An 18,724-nucleotide genomic window follows, 5' to 3' on the forward strand; every position below is an offset into this window, starting at 1 on the left:
AGGAAGTTTGATGAAAATATTTCTTGACCCAGAATACAAATAGATGCACATACTCCCCATCTCCCTACCCCCAAAGGAAAATGTTTTAAAACTTTATTCAGGGATGTAGTTTTTTGTTTTCAAAGTATTGAGAGATTTGACAGAAGTCGTATGAGATTTTCATGACATCCCTGGAGATGTCACAATACTTTCCTATTTACAGAGTAGAAAATAATGATGAAATGTATACCAGTTTGTATAATAACAGCTGGTAGATACTGATTCAGCAGTGACCCTGCCTGAACATGAGCAGGGTTTACACTGATGGGTTTTTTGGAGCCCAAATTTAAATGGATCATGTCCTCCAAAGACATGTGTAAGGGAGGCTTTGTGGCTGAGCTCCAAAGCTGGCCTAGTCTGATCCCCCAGCTCAGAAAATCTTTATTAAATTTGCTGCTGTCTCAAGAGATACATACTTGCTCTTGTGTGGAAGATATGAGGATGACATAGATTTTTGTGCATATCAATCCTTTCCATGAGATAGACATCCCTTTTCTTCTTTCTGTCTTGTTCATTTATTCTCTTGTTACGTATGAGGCACTGAAGAAATGTGTAGGATGCAAACATTCATGCAGAAAATATATCCATTTTTATGAATCTGTAGCATAACAGGCTCCTATCTATAAAACCTTTGTGTGCGCCTGTGAAATTTCTGTTGGAATGTATTTCTTTCAGATTGACTTTTTTGACATTCAAAATTCTGACATTTCAGGCTAGCCTTGTACAGGCTGACTCTTTATTAACTTAAAGCTTTTGTTCCTCTCTTTTCTAGATAGAGGAGCGAACGGAATTTTTGAACAAATCTGCTCAAAAGAGGTAAAGCAAAGAAACAGTAAGTTCAGTTCAAACAGCAGTGTTTAAGTGGAGAGAATAATAATTCTTGCTTTTTTTTTTTTTTTTTCTACTTCCTATAGTGGTATGAAGCCCACCCAGACAACAGCAGTTGTCTCAAAGATTGACAGTAGACTTGAGCAGTACACTAGTGCAATTGAGGTAAGTTAATTCCAGTAAATGGATCTAGTTACTAATGGCTTTGGGGCCTTTAATCAGCCTTTGTTTTGCTGTTCAAGAATTGCAGGTTTTTTGATCACAAACTCTTCTTTAATGTGACTTCAAGAACAAAGTGCTTGAGGCACATCTGTAACCAACATCTAGAGATGTATCTAAACAAAATCTCAGATTTGTGTCTTCCCTTTCATGCTGCAATTTACTCTGTTTTGTAAGCTTGCAGTAGCTTTGGAGGGTTCAGTCATCATCCTGAGTGACAGTCACATCCTCTGCTTGGCTGATGAGAGACCTGTCAGCACAGAGCTGATGGTTATCCTGAGCAGAGCTGACCCAGCAGCTTATTTAGGAGAACACAGAGCTGGCTCTGTGCTGCTGGCTGCCACCTGACAGTGAAACTCCTTGGCAAAGACATACTCTGCAAAGAACTAGTTAAGCAGTGACAAAAGGGAAATCAAAATCACATTAAAATGCAGAACCTGACCCCAGGTGATTTTGACAATTGTGCCCAAGAGCCAGAACTCAGGGCTTTTTCTGTCCATAGTCCAAGGTAAGGTAGGAGATTGATACCACTGTATCCAGCTGCCTGACTTAAATATTTCCTTTGCTGAGTTTCTGATTTGTCCACAAGTTGCCAAATCTGCCTTGCTTCGCAATTAGAGAAGCAAAGCATCACTCATCCAATCTGTGATTTGTAAAATGTGCAAGAATTTTGAAAAGAAGAAAGAGGATGAATTTGGCCTGGTGTTTTTAGTAACCGTGCAAAAGACACATTTGCCCCAAAAAAACACCCAAAAACTCCTACCCAATTCTCCACTCTTTGAAAGAACACCTTGTTTCAAACATAATGTAATTGCTGAGATTAACCCCTAGAATGCTGAGGTTCAGTTGTCTGGAGCAGATGGAGCAGTCTGATGCTGAATGACAGAACAGACTTTCCCCCTGCCTCTGCAAAAGGATTCCCCTAAAAGAGCCAGGCTTCCAGGAGCCAGGTACTAACTGAGATTTTAAAGCCTTGGAGCAGTTGTGTGCAGAGCTGAGGTTTGCCATGGGTTTTAGAAAGGCAATAAACACAAAAGTAAGAGAGGGAGTGCCACTTTCACAGCTGCTGGTATCAAGGGCACGACTGCAAATTGGAAAGGGGAGAGAATCTCAGTGGCACCTCCTGAGCTGGGTGCTCCTTCTCATCTTTGCATGATCAGTGCCAGAACCACATAGAAATGCTGCATTCCCCAGAGTCAAACCACCCTGCAAATCCAGCTCTTAATGCCAACACAACTGGCCCCAATTTTTCCCCAGGGCACAAAGGCTTCAAGACCAGCTAAAGCTTCCGACCTTCACGTTCCAGCTGAGGGTGTCCGTAATATCAAGAGCATGTGGGAGAAAGGGAATGTTTTCTCATCACCTTCTGGGACAGGAACACCAAATAAGGTATGTGTTTAGTTATCCTAGTGATTATAAAGAATTATGCTCTGGACCTGACCTTGCATTTGTGTTTCTGTGAGTAAGCCTGTCTGCTCCTTCACGTTACTGGTGAAGAATATCCCAAAGGATCCTGAAGACCTCAGAAATCCACAAGATGGTGTGGCTGCAATATTGAGTATAATGGAAGAATTTAGTGACCTACTGAGCTCAGTTATGAGACATTCCAGAGCCACATCAGATATCTTAGAAAAATACATCTGGGTCATTCAAGCAGAGTACAAAGAAATTCTTTGAGTAGGGCAAAATTCTTTTGGGGAGCAGAAGAGCTTTGAATAGGCAGGATGGTGATGATATTTTCTAGATAAGTCATAGAAATATTTGTGAGACCTTTATCTTTTCTGTGTAAATCCTTAAGGCAACATTTTCTTTCTATAAATTGATGTGAGTTGCTGGGCATTTATCATAGGCAAAAAGATGAGCCATGGACTGAAGTGGGTTATTACAGAGAGTAATTAATTTTTAGCCATTTGTTCTAGCCTTTTAAAGATTTAATGTTTTAAATTTTAGGCCACTTCTCTATTGTGTACTTCTTTTGAAAAAAAAAATTAGTTTAACAGAGAAAAAAAGTAGATTTGAACTGATGTCTCTTCTATTAAGCTAAAGATTTTTGGAGTTTGGGCTTGTGGTAGAAACAGCCTGTTTATGTCTGACATTTATTACTGGGGTAGTGGTAAAGTGGAGATGTTTTTGTCAGTCCACGTATATAATTTTTGAAAACTAGAGAGCAGCAGCACTGTGTAATTAATAGGGACGAAACCTTCAGAGCACACAGGATGTCTCTGACCATAGGCTCAGTGAGGACCTCTCTATTAAACCCCAGCTTGGCTTTGCTTTTAAATCTAAACACGGTAAACAGAGCAAAAGCCATTCTGAAAGTCTTCTGATTGGATTTTATCATTTTGCAGGAAACTGCTGGACTGAAGGTTGGTGTCTCCAGTCGTATCAATGAGTGGTTGACCAAGACCCCAGAGAGCAACAAATCCCCTGCTCCAAAACCTTCCGTAAGTAAACTTGGAACAGCCATCTCTTCAGTAGGTGGGCTCTCTCCTGGGGCAGAGGGTGCTTCCTCCACCAGCTGATGGCCTTTGGAGGAACTCTGCTTTGTGTGCTCTTGGCAGCTCACAGCCCTCTGGCTGCTGACTCCTTGTAGTCAGCAAATGGGGAGAGGAAACAGGGCAGTTCTCACCTTAAAGCTCAGAGAAGCACTTCTCTGGTGAAGGCCGACTTTAATTTGCCACCTGTGAAAGGCTCACCATTAATTTAGAAATTACCAGCCACAGACCCCAGACTGCAAACTTACTCACACTTGGAGTTTGGCCCTTGCCCTGTAAAAATCTTCCAAGGATGGTTTAAAACACAACTGAAATAATTTAGTTCTTTATGAGCTTAAATGTAACTCCTGATGAAGGCCCTTTAGCTTTCCCATTAGTTCAGCAAGAATCAGAGCAGAAAATGCTGTCGAGGTAATAAACTGGGAATGTGGGAAGCAGCAGTGTGGGAGGAACAGGAAGAGGTAAATGTGGGATGGGGAAGGGTAAGGATGAGGAGCAGGAACATAAATATCCATATGGAGAATCATTTGTGATGTTAATGATTCAACTGCAGGATTTTGTTAAAGAACTGGCTTCTTCCCATCTAATATGTGCTTTAATATGTGCTAGAGTATTATATTTAGCAATAAGCATACATAATATACTGCATTTATCCTTATGCAGTGTTTTTCTGCCAGTTCACCTGCCCTTTATAAAAAGTGCAGCCTGAAAAACACTTTCTTGATTCACACTCCTGTTTGTCCTAAAGAGGAGCTTGAAATTTGAAGCACTGTCCACTATAGAATCTGCCTCCAGATTTTTCTCTCCTTCTTTTAATTTGCATCTTTTAGACCATGTAAAACTAATCTCTTGTTTTTCCCTCACACGACTGTTTCTATCTATGTCTTAATTTCCCTCTTTCTCAATAGATTGTTCTTTCTTCTTTCAATGTCTCTGCTTGAAGGAACGCGCCCTCCTCCTATTCTTCTTTGGGGGTCTGTTTGCTAAGTTGGTCAGGTAAACCTGTTTATAATTGACTATGAAGGTTTATATACATCTCTAATATGTGATTTTTACTTTTTTTTAGTCAGGATAAATTGTAGGGAAGACTAGAATTTCTTTTTTAGCAAATAACTTCTCACCCTCATCACATTCCACCAAAGTTAAGAAATGTTCAAAGTTTTTGTGACCATCAGGATTCTTGTGGATTTTGGAAAAATACTGAATTCAAGGCAGAGCAAAGATTTCAGTTTTACAGTGAACCAAAGTCACAGATCCCAAATTATTTCAGGACTATGGAAGTAGATTTGTGCACTGCAAATGGCTTTGTAATAAGGGCAAAATTGCTTTCTTCATTCCTCTGTTGCTACTGAACTGCCTTTTTAAAGAGCAGAATTGTCTTCAAATTTTAATCATCAGCAACCCTGTGTGGCTACAAATTATGATCAGTTCTAGAGGGTCTCTGCTGGGTGCAAATACCCCTTGCAGGAATCTCATTTCCATTCATCACTGAGCATTTTACAGGTAGAAATTCTCTCTTACCTCCACACGGATGCTTGTACAAAATCCTGGAAGCCATGCAGGACTTGAACACTTCCTGAAAAAGAGAGTACTTATGTCCAGAATTGTTTGAGTCTCTTGTTTGCCATGCACAGAGGTAGATATCAATCCACCTGCCCAGCAGATGCCATTTTCATTTGCAGCCCTCCTTTTCCACAAGAAGCTAGTTGACATTTTTATGGAGTTTTGATTAAAGTCTCAAAAATACACTCCTTTTCAGAGATTACTGCTATTCTTTAATCACTTTACCTCATCTGTTTGTTTGTTTGTTTATTTGGTTTTCTGTCAGGCTAGTGATTGGCACATCCAAAGGTTGCAATGGAAATTTAAATGGATATGAAGGACTACATTGATAAATGCTGAAATCTCTATTTAGGGATGTAGAGTAGGATCTGCCTTTCTGTTGTATTAAAACTCCCAAGTCTGTTTTTTACATAATTTTTAAAATAAAATATTTTTATTTTGATCTAAAATAACCAAGAAAAGCTACTTTTGAATTCCTCCCTAGCAGAAATACTTTCCCTGAAAAAATGTGGTATTTTTCTACAAAAAATTTGATTTGGTTTTTTTTGTAAAAATCTGAGTGTGCAGTAACTCTTCACTACACTTCCTAAGTTGAACATACTGAGTTAAGACCGGGCTGTGCCATATGAAATAGATGCAACAGGATTGGTTTTTTTCTTAAAACATGGATATGTGTGGAGTTACTTTGTGAAATATAATTCTTTGTAACTGATAGACAATGCAATGTTTACCTCTGGTGGATGTTCCTCAACTTCTCTTGTGAGGAAGTTGCATTCTAACTTTTTCTTTAACAAGTGAAAATAAACCTGAACTAATGGTGGTTTCTGTTCTCTGACATTAAAAATACAGGATTTAAGACCAGGAGATGTATCTGGCAAACGTAATCTCTGGGAGAAGCAGTCAGTGGAGAAGCCAGCTGCTTCTTCTAAGGTAAGAACACTTCTGGGCAGTATTCAAAGGATAATGTTCTGCTACTAACCCACCTTTTTATCTATAAAAGAAAGAACAATGAGGTTCACAAAGCAGTGTATCACTTTTATATTCCTGTTTGGCAGAGCTGTGCTATGTGTGGACATGTGTTGATTTTTTTTCCTGTTATAAATAGCAATGTTGTTCTATATGGGATTTTAATAATGTGGTTTTGCTTTTTCAGGTATCAGCTATGGGGAAAAAATCAGAGACTAATGGTAAGTAATGCCATAATGCATACATTGCACCTGTTTCTATAGTTTAATACATATTACTACATCTGTGTAATAATATTATACATATAATGTTAACAAACTATTATATGTGTATTTAATAAAATAATACATGCAATATTTGATGATATACATATAATAATACAATGCAAACATTGATACCTATTATTATATAGAAACATTGCTACTTTTTGCATAGGGTATACCTGTGTTTTAAAATTCTGCAGCTGTTCATGTTCAAAAACCCCTTTTTGCCTTTGCCTTTCAAAAACTCCATTATAATATCATTGAAGCATGAATGGCTGAGCTTTTGCTGGAGCTGTGCATTGGTGTCTTTTCAAGGCAAAAATAGTTATGCTATTGTCATTTTGAAACCACTGGTTAGTGAAACACAACCTAGTTTTACAGAAAGAAATCAGCAAAATAGCCCTCTTAGCTTTTTATTTTTATTTTAATCTAAAGCACTCCAAATAAAGCCAGTTAAACTAATTGTATGGCTAAGAACCAGTGGGGAAGAATGGAAGTTCATTGACCAATTCAATTGCTTTAAGGATACTTTGCAACATCCCTCGATTCTGTACTAAGAGTGAAATGATCAGATAGAGAAAAGCTCTTTGTTTTCTCCAATTCAGTATGTGCCCACACATTTTCAGTGGTTTTATGTAAAGCCAGACATACGGTACACCTGTGAACTTTTCTTTTTGGTTTAGAGTCATGCAAAGCAGAGTGGTTTTGCTTCTCTTGTCTTTTTTCAAACCAAAGTGTCAGGAGAGGGGTTTTTGGGCTGGCTCAGGGTTAGTGCAGCTGTGCTCCCATGGAAGGTGTTCTCCACCCACAGGAGCAGTCCCAGCAGAGGAGTTTGGACACTGCTGAGCAGCCTCTCCTCAGAGGCTGAAATCCTGATTTTTGTCCTCCTGGGACCAGCTCAGAGCAACCCCAGTACATGAGGAGAGCAGCACCCAGCTCGTGTCCTGCCTTCTTACACGTTAACCTGGAGAGCTGAGCCTTTTCTGTTCTAGAGATGTGTTTGGGTCGTTTCAAGGCATATTTAATCTGTCTCTTTCTCAGCAGGTTTGAGACAATTTGAGAAAGAACCGTAGAAGGCCACTGAAGATGCTGGACCAATCAGTTTGGGGAAAAAAAAAAAGGAAAAAGTGCTAAATTGTTTCTTTTTATATTTATGTTTATTTACCAAAATGTCTTTTTGCATTATCCCAGTTAAAACCATGTATATTAGCACTGTATTTAATAATCAGTCTAGACATTCATCAGAATAGTCCTGCCTTTGCACAAGAGCCTTTATTCCTAAAGAAACCCATGCTGTGAAATATGTAGACTCTCCTACTGACAGTCATAAACATGTATCTGAACAGTGATTTCAGCTGGCATTAGAGGTCCACCCAAAATGCATGTAAAGTGAAGTTGCTTGGGAAAGGTGTGCAGTAAACCTATAAAACCAATGGTTACTTTTGTAATACAGAAGTCTTTTTCTTTCTGCACTTTAGACTAAGGCATGGAAGAAATATCTTTAGTTGACAATGTAATATTTTCTGTAAGTCGCCCATGTCATGAGAAATACTGCATCAATAATGTTTTTTTTTTTTTGTTTTATACTTTTTTTAAGTATCGATTTTTCCATTCTAGTTTAAGTTAATATCTAAATTTGGATGATTATGTTAGCTGACAGCGGTACTGATATTTCTTTTTGTTGTTAGTGACTAGTAATTGAATGCAATCTAGAATATATATACACACATAGCTTTACAAAGTTTAGCCTGAAGGCACTACTAATGGTAGAATGCTTTAATATGTGCTAGAGTATTATATTTAGCAATAAACATACATAATTAGCCAATATCACAGCTTAAAAAAAAATAAAGACAAAATCACACACTTTTCTATAGTAAGATTTCATAATTGTCATTAGAGGTATGGTGAGATAAGTATTAAAAAAAATTAAATGTCAGTTGCCCAGTAATGGGTAATTAAAAAGAAAGTATAGTTTTTAAAAGAGGAAAAGATAAGGGTATAGAGGGTCAAAAATAGGTCACTTGTATAAAACGTTGTAGTTTAATTTATATAAAACTACCATAATTAAAAAGAAAAAAATGTAAAAGAGTTGGAGCTTGTTTCAAATGACTGTAGACTAAATCTTGCCATCCATCAGTGCCGTACACCAGGTCCACCGAAAGTGAAGTAAACCTCTGTCTTTGTGATGCTTCTTTTTACCTCTCTCTCCTGGATATCTTATTGACAGACGTTTTCATTTGTATATAGTAAACACATGGCTTTGAGACGTCAGCTTGGTTTGAATTTACATGCCATACAGTTTAGCACTTACATCCTACAGTGTATGGGTGGCATAAACTGAGCAACTCAAGTAGCCCCTGAGCACGTTGTTAACAGCTTTGTTGTGCACCAGAACCCCCAGGACCTCCCTTATCACCACTTCCATGTCTTACAGCATGACTTCTTCCTAAAGAAATGTAAGGTTCTATTTCAGCCCAAAGCTGGGCTCCTCTGCTTGGCTGAAACATCTTGTTTACATACAGAGATGCACAAAGTTATCTGTAGGGGGTGAAACTGTGCCTGACATTGTCTGTGAGCTGTCATGGTTTTTGTTTGGGGGTTTTGTAAACACTCCTCTGAGTCTTTCAAATACATCTGATAGCTGCAATAAAAACATTTTGTTCAAACAATGTATTCTGAAACTGCATCTGCAATAAATGGAACATTTCCATCAGCAGCCCCGTTTGTTAATGAGCAGGAATGGACCGGTTGTTGAAGTGGGATAGGAATTGTGCTAAGTCCCTGTGAAATAAGGTCAAAAAACCCTAATGATGTCCCTCCTGCTGCCACAAACCAGCCTGGCTTTGGGCTAGCAAAATCTGTCTTGAAAATATTTTAGAGCAATTAACTGTGAAGCTGTCTCAGGGTTTGCTTTGGTGATTTTGAAGAAGAGTTTTTTTCTGTGCTTTCCTTAGATAAAGGCAGCCTGTATCTGAGTGTGATATTCTGGGTGCTGCCAGCAGAGTTGCAAGAATCTGTTTATGTTTGAGACTCCCAGTCTGATGCTGGAGGCAGCCCTGATGCTCAGCTGGCTGGGTTTTACTGTGAGTTATCCCTGCCCATGATGCTGTCTTCAGCTTTCCCCAGGAATCACAGAGGAGTTCAGTTTCTGGGTATTCAGAGGAAGGGTTGTGTGAGGCAGCAGTTACAGCTTTGCTCTTTAGGTCCCAGCTAGAGCACAATCCTGTTTTGAAGAATAAGCCACAAAGTGATCTGTATGTCCTGTCCTATACAGAAATGATAGAAACTTATTTCTATCTGTACTAAAATTTGTAAAACCCCAGACTTTAGAAAAACATACCAAACTATATAAAACAATTTACGGACTACAATGATCAACTTCTGTGGCTAATAAACTTTATTTATATAAATTTTTAAAGCATTGGAAATACACTATGAAAATCACAAATATATAAAAAGCAATGTAATTAGAGCATTCTTTGACAGTGACTCATGAGCCAGTATGACTGACCACACTGGAAGTAACATATAAAAAACTCCATGTAAATCCCTGTTTTTTTGTTAAGCATGTCTCTAATTAAGGAAGACCAGATAAAAAGGAAAGGAAAAGACATTGTCTACATTGACTACTAATCAAAACCAGATTTCTGCTAAGCATCTTTGCAAAAACCCCACCCTTATTGCTGCATTATCAGTTAGTGGTCTCCTCCTTAAAAAAAAGGAGGAAAAAGTAACTGCTCATAACGATTATCAAGTAACGAAGATCAATCTGCAGAGCACATCTAATCTGGAAGGAGTTAAATGGAGGTCCTGCAGGAACCACCTGCATTTAATACTCTGCTTTGAATGGGTAGTCCTTGTGGTTGACAGCCCTGAAAAGAGAAAGACCTTGTTATTCCAGCAGTGCAGAAAGCACCCTGAGCAGCATTTCCCTGTTGCAGTCTCCTTCCCCCACTGCAGAACTCAGGTTCTGCAGCTGTCACTGAACTGAACACAGGCCTGGGGAAAGGCCCTGGAACACCAGTATGCTGGAGGGAACACTCCAAATCAATCTCCCTCCTAAAGATCCAGGACATGCCTCATTCAAGTTTGAAGTATGAGCTCTCCCTGTTTTTGGTCATGTGTGTTTTCAATACAGGGAGAGTGAAGATACAGACAGAAATAGGACAAATGGATAGTAAGGATAATAAGGAACGTACTGCATCACTGGAACTGCCCTCCAGTTCCTGTTAAAGCTGAGGATGACATCCATCTCCTTTTTGGACAGTTCAAAGTCAAACACCTAGCAGGTAAAGAGAAAAAAACAAAAAAACAACTCTAGTTATGTTAGTGAGTAGTTAGCTCCTAAGTGAGCTTTCATGCACTTAGGACTTGAGGTAGGAATGCATTAAGCACAGTTAAGCAATCCTCTTATTTCTCAGGCAAATAAGAACCAACCCTTGAAGCCATCAAGACAGTCCTTTTCTTTCTGAGGCACTGTTCATAGCAAGGTCTCACATTTATGGGCAGCTGAATCCCAACACCACTGCACTTTTGTGTTGTGATGCAGAGAAGACTTTGTTTCTCAGGATGTGTCACAAGTACTGGAACTGGAGGTACATTTTCTGCTACAGGAGAGGGCTACTGGGTAGCAACTGCAAATAGTTGCCTCACAGTTATTCATCTGAAGAGCTCTTGCTGGGTTCATAGGAAAAATAACCCCAAACCCTCTCACCATGGATTGAAAGCAACACAGAGGTATTATATAAGGTGCCACACCTTATGAGCAAACTTATCCAGCTGAATTTCACTGCCAAGGGGAGCCACAGCCTCACAGTGAGACAGACTCTAACAGGTCTGCTGTTTGTTCACAGCTTCTTCCTTTACACCCTAAGGACTTAAGCTTTTCCCCAAGGGCAAGTCCAAACCTGGGGCTCCCTTTCTGCAGCAGCAGAGCTCAGACAACCCTGGTGTAACCCATTTCTCTCCTAGCAGGAACAAACTGCTTTTCCCCAGATGGTTTGGTAGTGCTGAGCCCACTTCTTCAAATCTCTGTACCCCTCTTCCAGTGCCTCAGGTGCTGCTTGGAAACACAGAGGGGCTAGGGGTGTGGGTGCCTATCCTGCACAAAACCTTCACCTTCATGTTTTCCACAACACGGTGGGGTTTGTCAGACTTGGGAATGACAATGATGTCTCTCTGGACCAGAAAGCGGATCAGGACCTAGGAAAGAACAAGGAGGAGCATGAACACTGAGGTCCCAAGAAATCTATTCAAACACATTTTGTGGATTTTTTTTTTTTGTTTGTTTTAATCTACAATTGATTTTTCACTCTTTGGAAGACTACCACTTTGCATACAGGAGTTTGAGATGCCAGGATTTGCTCATGTATTTAACAGAAGACTGGCAAACTGTAATTTTTTGTAGCCTGTGTTGTTTCTACATTGTGGCTTTTGCAGGATTTGTTTTGTTTTTGTTTAGGGTAGTAGCAAGGGGAGAAAAATTATGATGCTCTGGCTTGTATTATGTGAGTGCTTAGACTCGGTGAGCATAATGACACCACAGATTATTTTAGGCTCACAGGTAAGTACCTCACAAAGGTTCAGCTTTTGGAAGTCCATAAAAGGAAAAGCATGTTTACAGAATTTAAAAGTTCCCCCCGCAAAAAAAAAAAAACAAAAAAAAACCCCAAAAAAAACAACTGTTGCATACAATGTTTTCATCCTGCTCTGCCTGTCTTAAAATATGAATATCTTTGATTGCACATGAACACGTGGCTTTGTTTGAAGTGCAGCTTCTGCACACCCCAGGCAACAACTAATTTGTGTGACTAGCAAATAGAGAAAAAAAAAAAATCTTAAATAATCAAGCAGCTTTCAATAATTCTTTGTGAACACCAGCAGATTGGAGGCAATCAAATATGTCTCCAAATTACAGGACTCTTCTGAGGAATAACAGCTGGAAATTTAGGAAGGTGAACACCTGAGGTAAGCATGCACCATTGCTGATCAGTCCAACCCAAAACTCGGCACTCAAGACCTCCTTGAAAATAGCTGATAATTTTTATGAATGCTGTTAAGAACTTGGGCAGAATGAAGAGTCAAGTTCAGCCCCATTATAATGTATCTCTAGAGAAAGTAGCCCCTGCTAGGACTGGCCTGTAGGACATCTGAGGAGGAGGAATGGTTTGCTCTGACAATTTACCTGCGCAGGGCTTTTATGGTGTCTAGCTGCAATGTCTTTAATCTTGGGGTCGTCCATAAGCGTGGGCTCCCCTGGCTTAGCCCTGTTAAAAAATAGAGATGGTGGCAGTAGAAAGGTGATAGCTTCCCTGTAGGAGCCTTGCATCATGTGCCATAGTCTGCATCAAGACATTTTAACTGTATCATTTACCTAATCTAATAATAATAATAATAAATAATAATAATAATCTTCACAGCTGCAGTGTTTTGCGAACAGAAAGGCTGCAGTGCTCTCTTACCATGGGCGGTTAGGAGAGCCCAGGGGGCTGTATGCTGTCACAGCAAGCCCTTTGGATTTACAGTACTTGACCAGCTTCTCCTGGGTCAGGTATGGATGACATTCTACCTGCAAGCACAGAAGGATGTTTGATAAAAGAGGCAGACTTCGCTGAGCTGCAGAGCATTACGTTTTAAATCCTCCTGAGTCAAAGAAAATAGGAAGACTTGACTTCCAGTATCATGATTCAGATCTATTTTATGAAAAAGTTGTTAATGTCACAGCAGTATCTAGAGGCCTAGCAGAGAACAGAGCTTTCTCATGCTACATATTACCCAGAGAAAGCACAAAACAGATGAGAAGAGTGGAAGTGTTATCTGTGTGGAATGTGGGAAATGAGCCTTCCTGGACCACTGCAGGGTAGGATTGCATCGTGAGAGGGGCAGCTCAGAGTGCCTCAAGTTGATTTTCTGCTCTGATGCACCCAACCTCTCCTTGCCTCAAGGAGCCTCTCTCGTTCCTGGAGAAGCCTGGGGAGATGATCTGAGCTAACCTAAGGAAGCAAGTTCATGTTGCAAATAGATGTTTGGGTAAGGCATCCTGAAAGCAACAGGAGCTCCGTGGGGATGCTGCTCAGCTGCCACAAGGCACGGCAGGACCACAGGGCTGTGTCTGTGCTGCTTCACGTGCCCTGTGCACGTACCCAGCTGTCTCTGAACACTGGAGCTTCGCTGCCAGGCATGGTGACACGAAAATCGTGTACACTAGTTAACTTGCACCTGAGCTAGTGGGGGGATTTCCCTGGATATTCCCCGTCTGGAGGAGATGGGCACCCTCAGCTGTGTGCAAATAATTTTGGAAATGGAAGAAAATCAGAAGATCCCTGTGCTGCTGCTGTCTTGTGATTATGTTCATGAGGTATGTGGTGAGAATTTATTGTGTAATTGTGCTCTTCAACCTCCTTACTGTAATGAAGTTGAGTGGTTTATTTTATGTTGAAAACTGAGTAAGTCCTGTGCATCCCTGTATAGTCCCATGCTGGTGCAGAAACTCCCAGTGGGGATTTTGCTGAATATATTTAAGATTACTCTAAATATATATTATATATTATTAATATAGAACATGTGTATTATATATTATATTAATTATATGAATTATATGAATTTAGGTATACTCTGATTATATATACACACACACATTCTAAGTATATTGAGGAATACTTCTAAGTGGAAGGTTCCAGCCTCATGGGAAGGGGATCTAGACAATCCTTAAAGTACCTTCCAATCCTAATCCATTCTGTGATTCCAGACTGCAAGGTTAGCTGAGGAATGGAAACAAAATTCTCACCTGGTTCATTACAGGCTTGTGCTTCAGTCCTGGCTTGTTCAAGATTCTTTCAATCTGCTCATGGTTAAAGTTGGAGACACCAATGGCTTTTACCAGGCCAGCATCCACCAGCTCCTCCATGGCCTAACGAGTGAGGACAACCAAGGTGGGTGTGAGTTGGTGGTATTCCTGTCAAACTACATTATTTTATTTCTCTCAAGCTTGTGGCAAATGAACAACTCATGCTAGATTAGATTACATAAAGGTATCTCAGTTAATGAAAGAAAACAGAATCCTAACTGTATGAACACCCAGTACATTAACAGCCACACCTAGATTAATCTGAAGGGCTGGTTCTACCATTGTGTGTATCCAAATTTTTTAGGAACAGCACCTACAGTGTTGATAGCTTCCTTCTCTTTAGCCTTACTAAAAACATCCCCTTCTTGCTGCCCAAAACAAGAGACACAAGCAGGTTGAAATGCAATTTTGTGTGGCTGTCCTTCATACCCAAACATATCCCTCAATTTCATTTTGCACACAGATCTCTATCTTCAGTGCTGATGCTTGCTCTGAAGAGCAAATACTGACTTACCTCCCACGTGTCCAGAAAATCTGTGTCACTGGGAATACTGTGACCCTTGTCATCCAGAGGATGCAGCTCTTCACCAGCCTGTTAAATCAAGGCACATAATACACAGACTTTTTTAAGTGTTGAATTTCCTACAGTGTGCTAGCACTTTGGACTGCATTTACAGGCAGCAAGTTAGGTTGTTTAAACATATTGCATAACTAAAAAATAATGCTTGTCCATTAGTATTTTCTTTTGGATGAGGGCTGTATTTTGCAAAATCAGTCCCTGCATGCAAAGAGCGTGGGGATTAGTAATAATTATGTAACTTTGGCAGACCTGGAGAGGAGGGAACTGACATTCCCCAGCCCCTTTATTTTAGATTCTTATTTATGTAGACTGGGGGAAGAAACACATTCCTTCTGTGCTATGCCTCATTTTCCACTGCTGGTTAGTTCTGGCAAAGCCAGCATCCCCAAAAACCTAGATGCCCCTGCTGTAACCAGCATCCTGTGCAGGTTACCAGAAGACCTGAGGGGCTCACACCTACACCTCATTCCAAAAGGCAAGACAAGCCAGATCCCTCTGCTAAAACACACCACTGCCTTAGTGACCAAATTCTTGCTACCACCGGGATGAGGGAAGAGCCAAACGAGCCCCAAATCCCAGCTGTGTGATGAAGGTGTCACAGCAAAGATGAGAGAAGGCAGTTCCTGGGCGGGCAAGGAGGAAAGGTGTGGAGAGCAGGACCACCTTGAATCCCATCGGGAAGTGCATCAGGTAGAGGTCGAGGTAGTCCAGCTGGAGCGCAGCAAGGCTCTTCTGGAATCCTTCCTTAACCAGGGACTTCTCATGGAACGTGTTCCACAGCTGTGGGAAGAGACCAAGCCTGACTGTCACTTTACAGCTCCCCAGGGCTGACCAGGGGACAGAAGCTTCTCACTTGGAGGTCTGGGAGGAAAACTCCCTCCCCGCCTAAGTCAGTACATGCTGAAGATGAGGATCTAACATTAAGGCAGGACAAACATACCACAAGGCTGTCATGGAGGGGGAGTCAGGATTCCCACTTATGGGAAGATATTCTTAGATATAAATGTAACAATCTGGCAAGTGCATCTGACACAGCAAAGCTGTTAGTGTTACAATTATTTTTTTCAGCCTCAATTTTGACTATTGAGCAGCTCATAGGTACCTTCTTTCTGTCCCTTTTAACTGTGCACATTGAGGAAAGTTATCAATTTTACTTAATTTTTGAAATCAAAATCCAAATTGTTTAAATAGAAGAACAAGTATTGTTAAATGAAACCACATTCTTTAAAAAAACAAAGCTTAATGTGGAAAATCTTAGTTAAACTCAAAGTGTTCTGGTTTTGCTGGTGAAAATCCCAAGTGATAAATTTATTAGTTGAACTGTTCTTTTTGTTAAAGAGCATGTCTGGGACAAGTGGATGAGATAAAGAAAGAAGAAAACACCTACAAAATACTTTGATTTCTGTTCCCTTTCAGGATTACCATTTATACATGACAGAGTTTTCAAATGTCTTGCTTGTCACTGATGAATCCAGATAACTGTCTTGCCTTTTTCCCCCCCCTTATCTTTCTTGAGTGCATCCAATGGAATATCCAGTACAATTGACTTAATCGATGTCAAGAAATTATAAGATCAGCAATAGCTGTGATATCTTTCCTAAGTTATCAGCAGTTCCTGATAAAGCCGAGTCCAAATTGCAAATACAGGATTTTAAGACACAACAAGAAAACCGTGAAGTGAACGTCGGAGCAGGGAACAGGTCCCTATGTTACTTTACAGGTATAACAAGGGTTTCTTTGCAAGGAAAGCTAAATGCCCCAATAATCTTGCATCCTTGTACCTTAGTAACAATGAAGAGCTCGTCCCGTTTCACAGCTCCCTCCTTGATCTTCTGCTGGACTGCATTCCCTATTTCATTTTCATTCTGGTAGAAATAGGCACAGTCGAAGTGGCGGTAGCCGGCGTCAATAGCAAACTTCACCACCTCTTCCACCTTTCCTGGAGGAGCCTGAAAGCGAACAGAGGGCAACCATGAGCTCCGCCGTGTCCCCTGCCAGGTCTCAGCGCTGTGACAGCTGCCCACGGTCCCCCTTTCCAGCTGCTCATCACCCGCTCATCACCCGCCTTTATCTGAAACCCGGCGCAGTTTCCAGGCACAGCGGCGTTTCTGCAGGGGACGGGCACAGCGCAGAAAGGAGTCTGTCTCTGCAAGGCTTCCAGCTCTGCCGCTGCCAGCAGCGCAGTCTCCGCCGTCATTGCCCCTCTTCGCTCCCTGTGCTGCCCGAGGGGTTTCGCCGCTTCCACTTCCCCAAATCCTCCAGGATTGGGGGAATCCTCCAAATCCGCCAGGGCGGGTCCGTGCCCAGACCCCCCCCCAGACCGCGGCCCCATCCCGGGCTGCGAGCAGCACCCGCTCGCTATTTTTGGTAGGTTTCTTTCGCTTCCCCTCTTCTATTCTGTGCCCTCCTTCTACCTTCTCCAGCCCCTAATTTATATATATATTTTTTTGCCTTTTCCCCCTCGCCTGTTGCTCCCCTCGCTCCCCCCGCGCCTGGCGTCCCGCCCGGTTACACAAGCGGCCGCCATCGGCCGCATCCTGCCCACGCAGGGCACGGATCCCGCTTTTAGAGGGGCGCTTCCTTCTCTGTTTTGTTGTTTTGAGCTTTATTTCGCATCTCGGCATCTCCCGCCGGATCCCCACCGTCCCTGCCTCCCTCCCGCGCCGGTACCTGCCAGGTGCCCAGCCCCAGGGCGGGTATCTTCGTGTCGTTGCTGAGCTGCACGCAGGGGATGGCCATGCCGCCGCTGTCCGTCGGTCCGTCCGTCGCTCGGAGCCGCTGTAAGGGCCGGAGCTGGCCCGGCCCCTCCCCGCTCGTCACGGGCGGCGCACACGCGGTGCCGGCAGCCCGGGGCCGCGGCAGGCTCCGTGCCCGTTCGGGTGTTTGGTGGCAAGGCGCAAACCGGGAGCAAACCGGGAGCAAACCGGGAGCAAATGCCGCAGCAGCCGACCTGGCGCTTTGCACACGCTGTGCGGGGCTGCGGGGGAACCGCCACCCCTGGAAGCTCTCAAAAGCTCTGTGGCTGTGGCACCTGGGGACACGGGCTGGTGGCAGACGGGGTGGTGCTGGAGACTCGACGACTTTGGAGTCTTTTCCAACCCAATCATTCTATGGTACCGCAGCTGACAGAGCCTGTCTGCTGCCAGGAGAATTTCTGCCCGAGGCGATGGGTGCCCATTGGAGGATTTTCTCCAGTGGTGGCAAATGGACTGAATTTTTCATATTTTTCCTCAAAAATACTAGGCTTGCCTGTTGTTCAGAGAGGAATTCATTAAAAGAGAACGTGGCCTTACCTTTTAGCTGATTTCTGTGTTCCCTGTGTTTGCAGAGGGGTGGGCTCCCTGCTGGACCATCAGTCTGTGAGAAGGAATCTCTTCCCTGGCCCCCAGTTGAAACTTCAGCCAGCGCTGGTAGCGTGTCAGATGCTGCACAAGGGGTTTGTGATTACAGCTTGGGGTGATCACAAATTCACAGGGAGCTTTAGTCCAAATAACCCCCCCTGCTTTTTGCATAGGGCGAAAAGTTGTTGTAGTTGAGACAGTCACAATACAAAGCAGCTCTCCACTTTCAGACGGCTTCAAACCCGTTTTTATTATAGCATGCATGCTTTTTATATATTCTTACAAAACTCCTAAGTTTACACTTTACTCATTGGTCAGGAAAGACAAAGTGCTCATTGGAACAGGCAGCTGCAGGTTTCTCTTATTTATCCTTCTTTCTTTCTTGGTTTCTATGTCAGTGACCTTGGTAGGAAATTCTTTCAGGGGTGAACCTGGATCCTCTTATCAAACTCCTCTCTGGCTCACAGAAGTCACTGTAAAACCTCTTCCACAAAAAGTGATACTTAAAGGTGGCAGCAGACTCTGTACGAGTGCAGTGCCTCAGGAATCAAGAGCCAGAGCCTGGAGGGACTGGGCTGCTT

The 18,724-nt window shown here is 42.0% G+C and overlaps 2 protein-coding genes across 10 annotated transcripts in view; one reads left to right on the forward strand and one right to left on the reverse strand.

Moving 5' to 3' along the window:
- Window positions 1-9,047, forward strand: part of CALD1 (caldesmon 1) — a 227,158-nt gene extending 218,111 nt beyond the window's left edge. For 5 of the 8 annotated variants that reach the window (XM_053978271.1, XM_053978268.1, XM_053978269.1 and 2 more), the window contains 7 exons: window positions 812-855; window positions 954-1,032; window positions 2,344-2,475; window positions 3,435-3,530; window positions 5,994-6,074; window positions 6,298-6,331; window positions 7,415-9,047. In XM_053978271.1, coding sequence (XP_053834246.1) covers window positions 812-855; window positions 954-1,032; window positions 2,344-2,475; window positions 3,435-3,530; window positions 5,994-6,074; window positions 6,298-6,331; window positions 7,415-7,446 — 498 coding nt within the window. In that variant the 3' untranslated portion in view covers window positions 7,447-9,047. Of the gene's footprint in view, window positions 1-811; window positions 856-953; window positions 1,033-2,343; window positions 2,476-3,434; window positions 3,531-4,489; window positions 4,578-5,993; window positions 6,078-6,297; window positions 6,332-7,414 lie in introns of those variants that run through there. The other 3 variants (XM_053978272.1, XM_053978274.1, XR_008437262.1) reach the window with 2 other exon arrangements.
- A 705-nt stretch (window positions 9,048-9,752) lies between these two features.
- Window positions 9,753-17,829, reverse strand: LOC128807962 (aldo-keto reductase family 1 member B10-like). Of its 2 annotated transcripts, none has more exons than XM_053978709.1 (10): window positions 17,473-17,829; window positions 16,584-16,751; window positions 15,466-15,582; window positions 14,737-14,814; window positions 14,163-14,285; window positions 12,838-12,944; window positions 12,561-12,642; window positions 11,495-11,578; window positions 10,576-10,658; window positions 9,753-10,248 (listed from the first exon to the last, which is right to left on the reverse strand). In XM_053978709.1, the coding sequence occupies exons 1-10, from the start codon at window positions 17,539-17,541 to the stop codon at window positions 10,206-10,208; spliced, it is 954 nt and encodes a 317-aa protein (XP_053834684.1). In that variant the 5' UTR covers window positions 17,542-17,829; the 3' UTR covers window positions 9,753-10,205. The 2 variants fall into 2 exon arrangements, with proteins under 2 accessions (XP_053834684.1, XP_053834683.1); XM_053978708.1 differs by lacking the exon at window positions 17,473-17,829 and adding an exon at window positions 16,868-17,107.
- Between the last annotated feature and the right edge of the window lie 895 nt (window positions 17,830-18,724).

The sequence above is a fragment of the Vidua macroura genome, chromosome 5 (assembly GCF_024509145.1).
Source record: "Vidua macroura isolate BioBank_ID:100142 chromosome 5, ASM2450914v1, whole genome shotgun sequence".
In the NCBI taxonomy this organism is placed as follows: Eukaryota; Metazoa; Chordata; class Aves; order Passeriformes; family Viduidae; genus Vidua; species Vidua macroura.